Consider the following 16,151-nt stretch of genomic DNA (forward strand, 5'->3'; position numbering starts at 1 on the left):
GATTGGCTGAAGGGGAGTATGCAGGAATGTGCTTAAGGCAAGAAGCAGCAGGAGGAATCCATGGGGTAAGAAAAATGATTATATAAAAGAGGAAAAAGAGAAAAATACTGAGAATTGGAAGGATTTTCAGAAGGGTCTTATCCTCAGAATTTGCCAGCTGACTCAGATCCTTTGTATCCCAGTTTTCAGGACAGGAAAACAAGGAGGTGAGGATTTCAGGGGGTTTCTCTGAGCTGGGAGCGGCAGGAGCGGGCGCAGAGCTGCGGCACCGGGAGCACGGGCTGGGGGCCTGTGGGGAGCTGTGGGGCCGGGCCGGGGCTGTGGGGCAGCCGGGGCTCAGCGCCGGGCGCTGCCTGAGCCCAGCACCCCCCGGGCAGGGCCGGCAGTGGCCCCCGGCCCCCAGGAGGCTGCGGGACGCCCCGGCCGCTGCCCGGCCCCGTGGAGCTGCCGGCCCTGCCCGCCGGGGGGGCCGCCTTTGGACACTGCGGCAGGACAGGGACCGGCTCGGGGATACGGGCTGGGGAGGGGAGCCTCAGCACAGCCAGCACGAGGAAGGAACAGCTCACAAATGGCGATTAGACCTGCAAGGATCCACATGATCTTTTTAAGCATTTCCTGCTGGGTCCCTGGAGAAAGGAAGGATTTTGCAGAAAGCTCAGCAGCTGCCACACGATGAGCACCCACAAGCACTGAGGGGGGCTGCAGCAGCGACAGAAGAAGCCCCTGCAGCACTTGCTCACAAAGGCTCAGCAGCTGAATGCAGCAAGGGATGAGCAAAAGGCCAAGCTGAAGGCAAAGGCCATGGCACAGTTCCTACAGCCCCTGAGGGATCAAGCCCAGGGCCCAAGGGGGCCCCAGCACCCAGGGGACACCCTCGGCCACAAGCACCTGGCACAGGCATTGCCCTCCTGGCCAGGGCACAGCCCACCCAAACAGCCCCTGGCAAGGAATCAGCCTTCCAGCTGCAGGGCACAAGGACACTGCAAGCACAGACAGCAGCACCCTCAGCACCAGCAAGTCCAGCCCTTGATGGACACGCATTCTTAGCGGTGGCACAGCTCCCATTCCACCAGGGACCCACCACACTGCAGCCATTGGGAACATCCAGGGTGGCTCTGGATCCAGAGGAGACCTTTCCTGATGGACACAGGGGCCTCTCCATCCACTCAGAATCTTACACCTAAGTGGGAAAAATTGTTAGGGAATATTTTAATTACTAAAGCACTAAGTGGGAAAGACGAGTGGGTGTGTTTTATTCAGCCACTATTAGCAGATGTGGGGGGATGGGTTTGAAATGCAGGAACTTTTATTTGCTCACAATTGTGATTGTAATTTACTGGAAAGGGATTTGATGGCTAAATTTGGAATGCAAATTAATGTTGCAAAAGGTGATACAGAGGCTGGTTCTGTTGTACCTCTGCGTCAAATGTCTGGCAGAGCCACGGCTGAAGTGAACCCACAAGTGTGGGCAGACCCAGGGAAATTGGCAAAATTAGATATGGAGCCTCTCCAAATTTCCCTGAAGCAACCAGGACAAGAGGTGTCGAAAAGCAATCCCCTGTTCCAAGGGAGGGAAGGAAGGGCTCACAGCCTGTCTGGGAGTCCTGCTCAAGGCACGGCTTGGGCAGCCAGGGATGGCTCCCTAGAATGCTCCTATCCTGCCAAACAAGAAATCCAATGGAATCCACAGAATGCTGCAGGACCCAAGAAGAAGAAATGAGATGATGAAACCGAGGCACCCCACACTCTCAGATCCTTACACCAGCCTAAACCAGGTGCCCTCCTCACACTGCTGCCATTCACAACTTGATGCAAAAGATGCTTTCTGGGGATCTGCCCACTTCCAGAGGATGCAAACACAATTCTGCCTTGGGCTGGCAACAAGAGCTAGAAGGGAAAATTCTCAAGACATGGACGGTCCTTCTGCAGGGATGCACGAAAGCACCGGCCTGATTGGGGCAAGCCTTGCAGGAAATATCAAAGGAATTGACCTCACCCCCAGGGACTGGCTCAATGCAGGATGTGGATGACTTGACCCAGTCAGAAAAACAAGGAGAAGAGGTAGAGGAAGCCTCTGTGAAATGGTTTCATTTTCAGGCTAAAAAGCAGCTTTGAGTAGCTGAAAAAAAAGGGCAAACAGTAGAGAAAATGGTTAAATATTTGGGACCTATTTTAACTGAAGCTTTGTCTTGTATTGACCCTGAGAGGGTTCAGGGAATCTCAGAAATAATGTTTCCCTGGACGAAAAAGGAGCTGCAGCAATTCTTAGGATTAACAGGGAATTGTAGGAGCTGGATTGAGGATTCTCTCTTCTAGCGAGAGCATTGTGTGACTTCTTTAGGCCCAGATAGTCTCAATGTTATGGGGTGGACATAAGAAAGAAAACAAAACAAAATGAAAAAAATAAAATGATTGATGCCCCAGCCATGGTTCTTCCAGACTCAGAAATCTGAACTGCAAGGGAATATTAAACAGGCCACCCCTGAGCCTGCACTGAAGGCAACACAGCAGCAGCAGCCAGGGCTCCCCAGCGGGGGAAGCCCCTGCGCCTGCCCACAGATCCTCTGCTCAAATCCTCGGCCTGGCCACCCTCCTTTGCCATCTCCAGCCACTGCGGGACAATCCTTGCTCTCACTCTTGCACCTTCAGGCCTTTCTGTGCCTGCCCTCGCCACAGCTGCTGGGGAAGGCACCGGGACAATTCCACTCTGCCTCTCAATTACACTCACACTCTGCCCTGCCTGGGATTAGCTGCTGGCAAAATAGACCAACTTGAAAATGATTTAAAATCTTATTTCTCTAAAGGGACTTGGTTTGCCTTTGCCTTGGGGAAAGGAATTTTAATCTTTCTTTTAAAGGAATTTTAAGGTTCCTTTTCCACCACTCAGCAGAGATGAAATTAACATCTCAACAGATTGGGAATAGCCCAAAAGATTCCCACCAAGATAACAACCATCAACAAAATATCAACACCCAGCAGCAAACATCAACCAACATCTGACCCAGACACTTCCCCAGGTACAGCTGGAGACACCTGGTCTGGAAAAGGCTGAGCAGGAAACCCAGGAGTACCCACCTAATTCCCATCACAGGCACAGAAATCCGGCTGCAACAGGAAACCAAATCCTAACAACTCCACACCTTGAAACCAATGAACATTAAACCAATGGATTTCTATGGTGTCAGAGTGTATAAATTTAGAAAAATCTAGTCAAACTCATTTGTCATGGAATGATTTTCTCTGCACACCCAGCCTAAGTGTGCATGAAATTATTCCTGTTGCACATTCTGGCCAGAATCAAGTAATGCCTTATTTCTCTAAAGACATTGTTGAATAGTTTTTGCTTTTCTCAGTTTCAGTGAAAGGATTACACCGTTAGAGTAATTTTTTCTAATAATTTTACTTCTCTATTATCGGTTCTGTTTGGGCCAGTGGTGTGAGAATCAGTTTTTAGTCCCAGGAGAATAAAAAGAAAACGCTTGATTGCTTTCTCATTTTTGTTTTATATTTGAACGTGACTCTTAGTCATGACAAAATGATGGTATGAGTTTTTCGATGTTCACCTTTAAGCTGCTCTTTGAAACCTAGAAGAGCTTTAAAGTTGGTGCTTTAACACATAAACAATTATTAGAATATTGTTTAAAAAAAAATAAATAGCAGATCTGTGGGGGGCCACGTGTGAATCACGGGATGTCTGCCCTGGAAGAGAAGCTTTGCTCCAGGCAGCCAGGAGAGGAGCTTTAGAAATGCAAATTAACACTGATGGCCCAAAGCCTGCACAATGGCCCAGGGGCTTCCTGCCTGCAGGAGGAATTGGGCTGATTCCAGGAAGGAAAAAACAGAGGCAATGAGTGAATCTGCTTGGAGATAGGGCCAGGGACTTGTATATAAGGAAGCAATGGGAGAAACCATCAGTTTCAGAAAATGTTACTAATTGACAAGGACTGCTGCTCAGACCAAGTCCCGATACATTCCTGAACTTCCAGAAGAACAAACACTTCACAGAGCCAGGAATATCGGGTGTTATACAAAAAGGACATGCAGCAGGCGGATCGGGAAGGCTGAACCTTCCAAGCACCTCGGCCAGTGTTGGGCAAAGGGACAGGGACATGCGGCCGGGAAAATCAGGACCAAAACGAGGCCGCGTCCTCCAACAACTGGAGAGAGCGCACGGCAAATGCCCCATGGCCTCTCCCTTTGGGCAGCAATAAAGTCACTTGCACACCACTCCTCTGGCTCCTTGGGCCACACAAACCTCTGGCGCCGGGAATTTTCCCGCCCGGCCCCGGGCCCAGCGCAGCCACCTCCGGCCTCCCGACACGAAGCGGGACGAGCCAGCGCTGCTCCGCCACCGCCTCCTGCCGAGGCCCCAGCGGCAAGGAGACCGCGGGCAGCCGCTCCCGCAGCGCCCTCAGCCCAGGGCCAACACGGGCCGGCCACGGCACAAGCCACCCGCCACAGCCCCCTGCCGCCCCCTCCCGGGCCCGCAGCGAGCCCCGAGCCCCCGCAGAACCGAGCGCGGCTCCCACCTGCGATGGCCGGGGCCGCCTCCGAGCTCCGCCGCCGCCTCACCGGGCTCCGGCCGCTGCTGCCGCCGCTGCCGGGCCCGCACAGACGCTCCGGCAATGGCGCCTCTCCTGCCCCACGGCCGCCCTGGGGGCTCCAGCGGGGCCGGGCTTGTCCCCGCTCTGCCCAATCAGCGCGCGCCAAAACCACGAGTGACGGCAGAAGCAGCCAATGGCAGCCAGCGGCGGGCTCTGCACACGGCACAGCCCCGCCCCGCGCTCTCAGGGCCCGCCCCGGGCTGCGTGAGGGGAAAGGCGGGGATGAGGAACAGCCCTGGAACGGGCCCGGCCCGAGCCGCCATTGAGCTCCCAACACAGACAAAGGTCTCCGCACCTCCCAGCTCACCTTGCCCAGCTCTGGCTGCTGGGTGCCTCCGGCTCAGCGGGAAACTCTGGAGCCTCATGCACGTCTAATTAGGAGCATCAGTGCATCGCTTTGATTTCCCCCAAAAAAGGGAACCCGCCCTCCAAACCCCTTCAGCTGAGTGGAGGAGAGATTTCTTGCAGAAAACTCCCAAGAATACCAAAGCCAAAGCGAAGTGAGCCAAGACCCCCCAGCAGCGCCTCTCTGCCGTCCCAGCTGAAGCCCTCGCTGGCTGCTCCAGGCTGGAGCGGCACACTGGGAGCACTGGGAAGGGTCCCCGGCTCGGGGCGCAGCCCCCGGGCCAGCCCCACGGCCCCCACGGCAGCTCCAAGGCTCCGCCAGCCGGGATGGAACGTGGGACGGGGAGCAGGGGAAGGGATGGGGCTACCGGAGCCGAGGAAACACGAGGGACACCGGGGGCACTTCACGAGCATTTAACGCAAAAGATAAAATCATAAGGGAGACAAAAGCAACAGCACCTGTAGCACCATAGCACAGGGCCACACAAGGACATGTCCCACTGCTGTGGGGTGATGCTGGCCCGAGTCCAGGCACCCACCACAGCTGCTCTCTCACTGCCCTCCACAGCCACACAGGGAGAGAAAATTTAATCAAGGGTTCATGAGTTAAGGACCCGAGACTGTTTCCTCATCAAACACAGTCATGGGCAAAACAGGAGATATAAATTGAATTTATTGCCAATAAGCTCAGAGCAGGAGAATAAGAAGACCCTTAAAAGCACCATCCTTCCACCCCTCCCTCCTTCCAGCTCTGCATCCTAACCTGGCAGTGCAAGGATACAGGGAATGGAGGCATGGTCAGTTCATCTCCTGGGGCTTTTCCTGCTGCTCAGGGACAGGAGTCGTTCCCCTGCTGCACTCTGGGATCTCTCCCACCAGAGAGGTCTCCAGGAACTTCTCCAACCTGAGTCCATTCCATGGAAGCAGCCCCCTCACAGTGCTGCAGCGTGGGTCACTCTGCCACGGGGTCAGACCTTCCAGGACAGGCGGCTCCAGCAGGGACCCCTCTGTCCACAGGTGTCCCCTGGGGTCACAGCCTCATCTCAGGCATTCCCCTGCTCAGGCATGGGCTTCTCCAGGGACTGTGGGTGTATCTCTGCATCCCAGTGAATCTCCAGGGGCAGTCAATCTGCAATTCCCATTGTTAGTCTGTGTTCTGATGGATGTTCCTGCCCCTGTGTTCATCCAGGTGCCCACAGGGAGTCAGGAAGATCTGTTTGGTCAAGATTGAACTCTGTGAGAAGCTCTTCCCACACTGGGGACACTCGTAGGGCCTCACCCCAGTGTGGATGTGCCGGTGCCTGATGAGGGTGCAGTTTTGTGCAGCCCTTCCCACAGTCAGGGCAGCGGAAGGGCCTCTCCTCTGTGTGAATCCACTGATGTTTAATGAGACCTGAGCTCCTTGGAAATCTCTTCCCACACTCAGGATGCACTGGTGTGCCCTGAGGTTGGAGCTCCAGCTGAAGCCCTCTCCACACTCCCCACACGTGTAGGGCTTTTCCCCTGTGTGGATCTTCTGGTGACAAATCAGATTGGACATCTCAATGAAGCTCTCCCCACATTCCCCACACTCGCTGGGGCATTCTCCTGTGTGGATGTTCTGGTGCCAGATCAGGTGGGAGCTGCAATTGAAGCTCTTCCCACATTCCAAGCACTTTCCAGGCTTTTCCCCTGTGTGGATCCTATGGTGGTTAATCAGGACAGAGATCTTCCTGAACCTCTTCCCACACTCCCCACACTCCTAGGGGCTCTCCCCAATGTGAATCACCTGGTGCCAGATCAGATGGGAGCTATTCTTGAAGCCCTCCCCACACTCCCCACACTCCCAGAGCCATTCCCCAGGGTGGATCCTCTGGTGTTCCCTCAACTTGAAGCTCCAGCTGAAGCTCTTCCCACATTCCAAGCATTTGTGGGGCTTCTCCCTGCCATGAGCTCTCTCCCCCAGCTCTGAGCTCTGGGTGGATCTCTGGCCGCCTTCCTGGCACAGGGGGGATCTTTCCTCCTTGCAGCTCCCTGGGCTGGGTTTGCAGCCCCTCCTCATGCAGGATCTCTGGGGATTTTCCTCCTCTTCCTCCATTTGGCCATGGCTTGGGAATGACAAATCCTGGTTTGGGGGAAATCAAAGTGGGAGTGCCTTGGATTAGAGGCTCCTCCTACCCAAGTCCATGTCTAGAGCTCAGCAGGAGTCTTGTGTCCATGAAAATCTCCAAAATATCAAGATTCAGCCCAAAAAAATCTCCCAGGAGTTCCCCATCTCTCGTCTTTCCTATTTGGTCTCCCAGAAGTTTCTCTTCCCTGGGATGATGGGGGTCCAAGGGCTCCAGGGGTTCCCCCTTCTCTGGGGTCCTCCTTAGCGATGATCCAGGGGCTTTTGGGGGTCCATGGGGTCCCTTCTCCCCTGATCTCTGCTGAGATCCCAGGGATCCCAGGAGTCTCTCCTCTCCAGGCTCCCACTTCTCCAAGCTGCCAGGATCCCCCAGCTCTGGGATCGCCCCTCTCTGCTCTCCCCACTCTGGGGGTCCCAGGGGTTCCTCTCCTCTGCTCTCCCAGGGGTCCCCAGGACCAATGTCCTCCCCCAGCCAATACTGGGCAATGGCCATGTGGACCCCAAAGATCCCCCGAGGGGCTCAGCTTTGGGGTCCTGCAAGATCCAAACCTACACACACAGAGAAAAAAAACCTCCCAGGGATGCCAGACAATATTTGGGGCTCAATTCCGTAATCTGCAAATTCCAAACACACCCCAATTAAAAGACCCTCTCAGGGACCCCCTGACAGATTTGGGACCAGCTCCCCCTCCCTGCTCACCTGCAGGATGAGGTGGGGGCGATGGGCCCGTGGCCGGGGGTGCTGTGGACACAGGGGGCACTGGAACCTCCAGCTTCTCCTTCTATTCCTGTTCCTGCTCCTCCTTTTCCTTTCTCCCTCCTCCTGCTCCTCCTCCTTCCCAATCCCATCTCCTCCCCAGTTCCTGCCTTCTGTATATTTACAGTGGAGAACCTTGCTTGTTTTTAGACCTAGAACAAAGATTCCAGATGGAACAAGCCTTGCTGGTTTTATCCAGCAGTATCAGTGACTACAGGTCGTGTTTGCTCTGGTTTGGTGCTGTCCTCGTTCCTCCTCAGTGCTCAGGCTGGGCTATGGGGTGTCCTTGTTTGCTGCATTTTCAGAGTTCCTCTTGGATCCTTTGGGCAATAGGCCGTGCCCTGGGAGGATTCTTTGTGCTCCTTTGTGACACAGGAGAAGCTTCCAGGCGGTTTTTGCGTGAGCGGCTGCTGTGGTGTCACAGGAGCGCTGCCACGTCCCCGTGGTGTTCCCGTTGCTGTGGGACACGGAGGCCTCAGTGTCCAGAGCGGCTCTGGGCGCCTGCTCGTTGCCAGAGGATCCTCCTGCCTGAGGCATTCTCAGCAGCCAGCCCAGCCCCTGACGGGTGTCCTTCTGTGCTTGCAGGGGTACAGTCTGCAGACGTGTGCAGCGCAGCCAAAATGATGCAGCAAGTGGTTGCTGCAGTTGGCACTCTGTTCTCTGTGGCTTATTCGGGGTATTTTTTAACCCACTTGGCACGTAAGTTGAGGTTTTCCCTCGGTGCAGCCTCTGTGGCTTTGGGCTTGCTGTGTGCTTTCTGTTCTTCCACTGGAACGGAGTTGACTCTGTAACCAAATTGCCATGAGGACAGGGTTGGTTTGGGAGAGCTCCTGCCAGCAGCTGCAGCTGAAAAAGGGGGTGTCTGCAGCCAGCGGGGCGTGCACAGCATTTGCAATGAGGCCTGGGGGGGTTCTGTTCCCTCAAGCGGGGAGTCTGTGGCAGCGGAGCCTGGAACTCCCTCCGTTTGCTGCTCCAGCCAAGAGCTGACACAGCCCAGTATTTTGTGCTGCTCTCTTGCTTGCTGTGTGAAGGGCCTGTGGCTCCTGGAGGGATGCTGTGAAAGCAAAATGCTCTCCCGGGCTTGCCTTGCTCATTTCCCACCACAGGCAGTTTTTTCCTAACAACATCTGGTTCACGTTCCCTCTCCCGTTGCAGGGCACCTCACGCGTGGATCCCCAGCAGCTCCTCCTTCGGTGAGTGGCAAAGGAAGCTTTGGTGTTCAGAATTGTGCAGCAAGTTGTGAGCTTGGCGTGTGGCAGCCGAGTGCCAGCCTGGGAGGCTGAAGGAAAGTTCCTGTCAGTGTCTTTGCAGCAGCAGCAGCAGCAGCAAAGAGATCCCTGGCAGTTTTCTCTGTTTCTGCTGAAGAGCTTTTGAAGAGCTGCAGGACTGGTTTTGCAGGCAGAAGATTGCTTGCTGGCTTTAGCCATGCTGGAATATGGAATTCCCAACAATAAGTGGCAATGTCGGCTTTAGCCCATTGTTAGTTTGAACAGCTCTGAACCCTATTTCTGCTTAGTGCAGCTGGATGTGTAGCTGAGGATAAAGAAGGTGATAACTGAGATAGAACTTCTCGTCCCTCACGCTCCCGTCTGTCCACAGGGCACCAAAGCAGCATCAGCACCTCCTCTGGCTCCCTCTGCTTGCAAAGAGGAGGCCAAAGAGGAGGAAGAGAGCAGTGAACTTCCCGCTGTTCTGGGAGACGAGGGCGAACACTCCGCGGTTTGGGAATACAACGGCGAGGCTCCCGCGGTGTGGGACAAGGACAGTGGACATCTCCCGGTGGGGGACGAGGACGGTGGATGTCCCCTGGTGTGGGATGAGCATGGCCAAGCTCCCATGGCATGGGACGAGGATGACAGCAATCTCCCGGTGTGGGATGAGGACAGAGAACGTCCTGTGGCTTGGGAAGAGGAGGGTGAACCAGCAGCATTTTGGGAAGAGGATGAGGAACCTGCACTGCTTTGGGAAGAAGATGGAGAACCTCCCTCTGCTCCTGAAGAGGACACCGAAGCTCCCTGTGCTGCAGGATCCTGGGCTGAACATTCTGACAGCAGCACAGCCCTGCAGCCAGAGGGGAGCGAGGAGTGGAGCCTGATGCAGCTGAGTACGTCTGCTCTGTTCCTGTGTGCCAGAGCAGGGTGCTGTGTGTGTGTCTCAGCATCAGCTGCACCCGGGGTTGCTCTGCAGCTGAATGGCACAGGGTCATTTATTGTCCTTCCCCAGCTGAGAGCAAGGGGCTCCCGGCCCCAGGGAGTGGGGCTGCATTCTGGCTCTCATCTGAGAGGGAGCATCTTCCACCTGGTTTCTTTCAGGGAACACCGTGAGCGTGGGGGAGCCTGCCGAGAAATACCTGGAACTGGAGCAGATTGGCCAAGGGTAAGGGCAAGGCAGTTACTTCTGCACAAGCAGGGCCCAGGTATTTTGCTGGTGCAGGATCCAGTGAGAAGTCAGGAGAGCTCCAAACCCCTTCAGACACTGGGGTACGATGCTGCTGCCTCTCAGTGCTGATCAGAATTGATAGCTGTGTTTTCTCTTGCACACCTTGCATGGCAGAGGGCTGGTGGCTGCTGTGCTGTTGTTTGAAGGATGGATGCACTCGGGTGTTTTGTGAACGCTGCAGGCAGCAGAGATCTCCTGTCTGGGCTGGCTTTCACTGCCAGGGCCTAAAGCGCTGCTTCTTTCTTCTCTGCTGTTTTGTCTCCAGGGCTTTTGGAACCGTTTCCAAAGGACTCGACAGGGCCACGGGAGGAGAGGTCAGTGTCAACATGCCCAGCACGTCTGGCAGCTCTCGAGGGCTTTCCCCTCTGCTGGGAGCTGTGGCTGGAGCTGTGGGGCCCAGCAGAGCTTTCCTGCACAGGCTGCTCCTCTGAAGGCAGAGCAGGGTCAGCCTGCAGAGCACAGCTGGGACAGACTTGGTCCTTCTCAAGTGCCCAAAGGAAGGCAAGGAGGGCAGCGGTGTCTGTCAGAGCAGGACACGCTGGCCTGGTCTTCATGTCTAAAAGTGTGAATGCATCAGCTGGTGGAGACTGAGGCCCAATTTACCTTCATCCCAGCCTCGGACAGGAACACTGTTTAGCAATTTTATCATCCTCAGTTTCATCAGGATACCTCAAGGCCTAATTAAGGAGAGATCCTGCTTGGGCTCAGTTTGGGGTTTTAGTCCTACTGCAGCTGTTCCCACAGACAGGAGAGAAATGAGAAGATGGATGTGCAGAGCAAAGCTCTCTCCTAAACCCTGCAGCTGTGTTTGGGTCTGGTGTCAGTAGCAGCTGGGACAGGGATTATCTGAGCAATGGATGTGCACGTTTGCTTTGTTGTGCTATCCCAAACAGGGCAGGGACATTTGAAATCCTGGCCAAATGCCATAGAATTGCTAAAGGGTTCCCGGCTGTTTTGCTCTGTGTGCACAGAAACAGAATTACCTCCTGCTTGCAAAATGTGTTGGAATAATAATCCTAAGAGTGTTGAGGCCATTTGAGAAGACTGTAGGTGCAGAGAATGTTGTTAGAGCTTGGAGGCTGACAGCTGAGGGAGCATTTCTGCAGAGCTTACAGAGCCAAATGTCTCTGGCCATGAGTCCTGTAACAGCCCCAGCGAGCAGAGCAATGGGCTGTGGGAATGGCACTTGCTGAGCTCTGGTGTCCCATCCCAAGGCAGTTTGGCACAGCCCGGCTCGCTCGCTCCAAGAAGACTCGCTCTGTGTTTGCTGTGGCCTCCTGCCACAGACTGCTCCAGTTAAAGGTCTGCAATGTCCCTTCAGGTGGCCATCAAGAAAATGAGTCTCAGAGGGCACAACAGGGAACGAGCTGTGAATGAGGTCGTGGTCCTGAAGGACAAGAAGAACCCCAACATTGTCAGCTCTCTGGACAGGTGAGTGCTTCAGGTCTTCTCCCGTGCACGGGCCCTGTGTTCATCTTTCCTGGCATCCCCAGTCTGTAGCCTGTTCTGAAAATGCCTGACCCGGCCATATCTTCCCAGAACAACAGCCTGGCACTTCACTCCTTCCATGTGCTTTTGTTGCTTTGCTTTGCCTTTTTCTTCAACTTCACCCCATTTGCTGTGTTTTACAGCAAGTGCTGATAAACCCTGGTAGAAATTATTTTCCTTGGCTTCTTCTTCCCAGCCCTGTCCCATTGCTGCAGATGCCAGGAAGACCAGGTTCTTGTTCCCAGAAATGCCTCATTTTCCCATTTTTCCATGGCCTTGTCTGTTTCTGAAGGGACTTTGTGCAAGGTTTTCCAAGCATTTGACTGCTTTTGCCCCAAGTTCTGCACGGCCTCCTCCCCTGGATAACTCTGGAAGTTGTGTTGCCTTGTTCCGGAGGGAATGGTGGAACTGATGAGTTCAGATGCTGAAGCAGCTGGGGACAAGTGTTGTGGTTCCACATTGAGCTGGGCTGTTGCTAAAGTGCATTTTTCACCTGCTTGCCATCTAAGGCCTCTCCTTTCTCCCGGGTGCCTCCTTCTCCTTTAGCCTGGGCAGATTCCAAGGCCTGTGCAGCCTGGCAGGAATGTCTCTCCATCTGATTCTGTCCTCATTGACAAGTGACCTGGGAACAAAACTCCACTCTGGGCTTTTCCCTGGGTGAATTGAGCAATGCACATTCATCTCTGTGCCATTGTTCTCCTCTTCCAGCTTCCTTGTTGATGGAGATCTCTGGCTGGTGATGGAATACATGGATGGAGGAACTTTGCAGGACGTTGTCAGACAGACACGCATGGCTGAAGGAGAGATGGCAGCTGTCAGTCAGGAGGTGAGGGATCCTGCTTGTGCTTCCCATGGCTGGGACACCGTGGTCCTTCCAAAGAGGCTGTGAGAGCAGAGTGGCTCCATGCTCAGGCCTTTGTTTCTCTGTTGTTTTTATGAGCTGGAGAGGAAAAAGCCTCTGAAGTGAATGGCCTGCAAATATCACTGCATTTCTACTCTGTTCTTGTGTTCTTTCCTGCTGTTGTGGTACTCTCTGTCTTTTTTGGATCTGATTTCCTGTTCTCAGCTTTGCCTTGAACCTTTTGCCTGGAGCTTGTCTGCACTGCACTCCTGGGCTGTCACAGCAAAGTTGCTGCTGGCAGAATTCTAAACTGTCCTTTCTTGTGTGATATATTCCGGCCTCTGATTTTTTCCCTCGTGTTTCTTGTTGTCTCTCAGTGTCTGCAGGGCCTGGATTTCCTCCATTCCATCCGGGTGATCCACAGAGATCTGAAGAGCTCCAACATCCTTCTGGGAATGGACGGCTCTGTCAAGCTGGGTGGGTGTTCCTGGCCAGGCACGGCGCTCCCGGGGTGCGGCTGTGGGGCTGCTTCCCAGTGAGGGCCAGAGCCCCACAAGTGCTGCTGGTGGCACTGCCCGGCCCCTGCTGCCAGCTGAGAGCGGCTGCCCCGTGCAGAGAGCTCAGGAGAGGAGCAGGCTGTCAGGAGTGCCTTTGCTCTGGGTATGGCCCTCCCAGAGGGGCAGGAGTTGCAATCTAAAGCTTCAAAGGAAATCAGTAAAAGCTAAGCATGAAGGCTGAGGGCTTCTTTAAGGGTCCAGTTCCATCTTTCCTTGGCTACAGCCCTGAAGATGTTTCCAGCTGGATTCAGCACTGCATTCCCAGACTGAGAGTGGGGAATCTTTCAGCACTGCATTCCCAGACTGAGAGTGGGGAATCTTTGTGCTTGGTTTCCTCCTTGCAGCTGCCTTTGACAGTGCTTGTTTCTGTCCTCAGCTGATTTTGGCCTCTGCGCTCAGCTCAGCCCTGAGCAGGACCAGTGCAGCTCCATGGTGGGCACTGCTCACTGGATGGCCCCAGAAGTTGTGACCAGTTCTCCTTACGGCCCCAAGGTGGACATCTGGTCCTTTGGCATTGTGACCATCGAGATGGTGGAAGGAGAACCTCCTTACTTCCAGCAAACGGGGGCCATGGTAAGAGGCAAATTCTCCAGGCTTTGCAGAGGCCTGTGAGCACAGGGTGACCCTGCACTGGGAGGAGCAGCTGGAGGTTTCTGCACATCGCAAAGGGAATTCCCACAGCACCTGAGCCTGAACACAGACAAATATTCTGCAGCCTCCAGCAACAATTTGCTTTGGGATTTAAGTTGTTGCAGCTCTTGTGAGGATGACCCAAATACATGAAGCAAGTGCATCAGCTCTAATGTTGTCTTGCAGAAAACCCCAAACCAACCCCAACACCCACACCCAAACCCAACAAGATTTCTGGAGGAGTTTCTAAAAGAGGTTTTGTGAGATGAACTCCCCCCTGGCTCTTCTCACTGGGAAACTATACTGAAACATGAAGATGATTGTTTAACATCCCCACACTCTAACATATTTCTTTCCTTCCTTTTACTTTCTCTGTGTCACCAAGGCTGAGCTTTCAGCCACACAAACCTGCTGTTCCTTGCCTGGCAGTTTCTGGCATGGGGCATCAGGAATGCTTTTACTTGAGGGTCAGTGGCACTGCAGAGATGCATTTGATGTAAGAATCCCTTGAAATAACACAGGCAGACCACACTGACTCTTGAAAATGGCCTGTAAAGCTGGTGTCTGTATTTGGAGAAGCAAAATGGGCTATTTCTGATGGAGTTCCTGCTGACAAAGTCAGCCAATGCAATCGGCTCTGAAGGCAAGATCATTTGGATGTTGCAATGGCTGTGGCTGCGCCAGGGTTTGGGTTTTTTGGCTGGCCCAGAAGAATGAGCTGTGAGCAGCAGCATCTGTGCCAGGGAGGAAAGTGCCCGGGGAGCTGGGGCAGAGAAAGCGGGCTGGATGTGAGCACGTGTGGGTGTGGAGGAAGCTGTCAGAGCGCTGTGTTTGCTTTTCCTGCAGGCCCGCGCTCTGATCCGGCAGAACGGGAGCCCGCAGCTGCAGGAGCCCAGGCGCCTGTCGGCTCTGCTGCGGGACTTCCTCGAGTGCAGCCTGGAGCCGGACGAGGAGCGGCGCTTCTCTGCCCAGGAGCTGCTGCAGGTGAATGCCAAGCGGCTGCGGGGGAAACGGCAGCGCCAGGGAGGGCTTTTCTTGTGGGGCCCCCCTCCCATCATCTCCAGTCCCGCTGCTTTTCACACGCAAAGCCAGCAGAATCCTCGCCTGCTTTGGCTTGGCAGGCTCCTGTCGAGCTCATCTGGAGCTGGTGCCCCGCCACGAGCGGGGACATCTTCAAGCACATCAGGTGGCTCAGAGCCCTGCCTGACCTGAGCCTGGATGTTTCCAGGGAGGAGCCACCTCCCACATCTCTGGGCTCCCTCTCTCAGTGTTTCCCCACTCTCCTGCTACAGCAATTCTTCTTTACATCTAATCTGAGCCTGCTTTCCTCTCTTGACTTTCAAACCATTCCCCTTTGTCCTGTTGCAACAGAGCCTGTGAGGAACTTGAGTCTGGAAAGTAACAGTTCATTTCTTTCTTTTTTATCCCTTGGGCAGCACCCATTTTTGTCATCAGCCAAGCCTCTCTCCAGCCTGACCCCTCTGATCACTGCAGCAAAGCAACTGAGGGAGCAGCGCAGGAGGAGATGAAGCACAGGAGGCCAACTTTTCGTTTTAGTAGTTAGGAGAAGTAGTTAGTTAGGATAGTTGGCACTGTTAGTTAGTTAGTTAGGGAAGTTAGGACAGCCTGTTTGTTATGGCAGTTATTTGAATAAAATCTCTGTTAAACCTCAATCCCTTGAGGTGTCCTGTCCTTCTCCCGCTGTGACTCAGCTGCCCGGAGCACTGCGAGGGGAGAGCGGGCCCAGCCTCGCCCAGAGCTGAGCCCCAGCAGAGCCTGGCAGAGCCCAGAGCAGCCTCGGCATCTGCAGAGTCAGCCTGGAAGGAGGCGCTTGGAGCCTTCTGGGCTGCAGCCGGCTCTTGCTTACAAACTGTGTGCGCTGGAAAATGCCTCTGGTTCTGCGGGAGGGCAGAAGGGGCCCGGGGAAGGCCCAAGTGCTCCATGCAAGGGAAAAACCTGCCCTGTGTTTGTGATAAAGAACTATGTTGTTGTTGACCTTCGCTATTATGTGTTGGCTTTTCCAAATTATTATAATCACAACGATGTTGATATAGCACAGTTTGTAATCACTTTGAACTGCTTTTGATATAGTAGTGTTATAAATGACTTTCAAATTTCCAAACAATCAAATTTAATTAATTGATAACATAGCTTAATAAATTGGATACAAAATAATAAAAGAATAGAATTTAGTAAAAGAATACAATTTAGTAAAAAAGAGATACAATTTAGTAGATATAATCAGATACATATTTTATATATATATATATATGTGTGAATATAATTGGCCTGTGGTTACAAATGCTTAAGGCATAATCAAAATCGACCGGGGTGTGGGGGGGTCTTCTCACCTCACCTCACATATGAAACAAAGCACTTCAAG

General features: G+C 53.8%; 3 protein-coding genes across 7 annotated transcripts in view; 2 read left to right on the forward strand and 1 right to left on the reverse strand.

Annotated features, from left to right (window-relative positions):
* LOC147646696 (uncharacterized) overlaps positions 1–16,151 on the forward strand; it is a 399,719-nt gene that overhangs the window by 153,009 nt on the left and 230,559 nt on the right. The gene's annotated exons all lie outside the window — the stretch shown is intronic.
* The window catches only part of LOC147646701 (uncharacterized), a 188,001-nt gene that overhangs the window by 3,041 nt on the left and 168,809 nt on the right, over positions 1–16,151 (reverse strand). The window contains exon 1 of one of the 5 annotated variants that reach the window (XM_086873136.1): positions 4,530–4,655. The exons of 1 other annotated variant lie outside the window; for it this stretch is intronic. The gene's annotated coding sequence lies outside the window, so the exon portion shown is untranslated. Of the gene's footprint in view, positions 1–1,081; positions 1,517–4,529; positions 4,656–16,151 lie in introns of those variants that run through there. 3 more of the 5 variants (XM_086873135.1, XM_086873134.1, XM_086873133.1) reach the window with 3 other exon arrangements.
* On the forward strand, positions 6,209–15,441 carry LOC147646702 (uncharacterized). The gene is made up of 11 exons (XM_086873107.1): positions 6,209–8,512; positions 8,969–9,006; positions 9,413–9,917; positions 10,126–10,189; positions 10,518–10,566; positions 11,574–11,683; positions 12,449–12,566; positions 12,959–13,058; positions 13,515–13,711; positions 14,615–14,752; positions 15,205–15,441. The coding sequence occupies exons 1-11, from the start codon at positions 7,984–7,986 to the stop codon at positions 15,295–15,297; spliced, it is 1,941 nt and encodes a 646-aa protein (XP_086729233.1). The 5' UTR covers positions 6,209–7,983; the 3' UTR covers positions 15,298–15,441.

The sequence above is a fragment of the Cyanistes caeruleus genome, unplaced genomic scaffold (assembly GCF_971803275.1).
Source record: "Cyanistes caeruleus unplaced genomic scaffold, bCyaCae1.hap1.1 HAP1_SCAFFOLD_87, whole genome shotgun sequence".
Classification (NCBI taxonomy): domain Eukaryota; kingdom Metazoa; phylum Chordata; class Aves; order Passeriformes; family Paridae; genus Cyanistes; species Cyanistes caeruleus.

What these genes read in the sequence shown, in the direction of transcription:
- LOC147646702 (XM_086873107.1), top strand. Translation starts at nt 7,984, where the DNA reads ATGGAACAAGCCTTGCTGGTTTTATCCAGCAGTATCAGTGACTACAGG. An exon ending in GGACGGCTCTGTCAAGCTGG is followed by an intron (nt 13,059 to 13,514) that starts GTGGGTGTTCCT and finishes TTCTGTCCTCAG; the next exon opens with CTGATTTTGGCCTCTGCGCT. An exon ending in CTGCCCAGGAGCTGCTGCAG is followed by an intron (nt 14,753 to 15,204) that starts GTGAATGCCAAG and finishes TCCCTTGGGCAG; the next exon opens with CACCCATTTTTGTCATCAGC.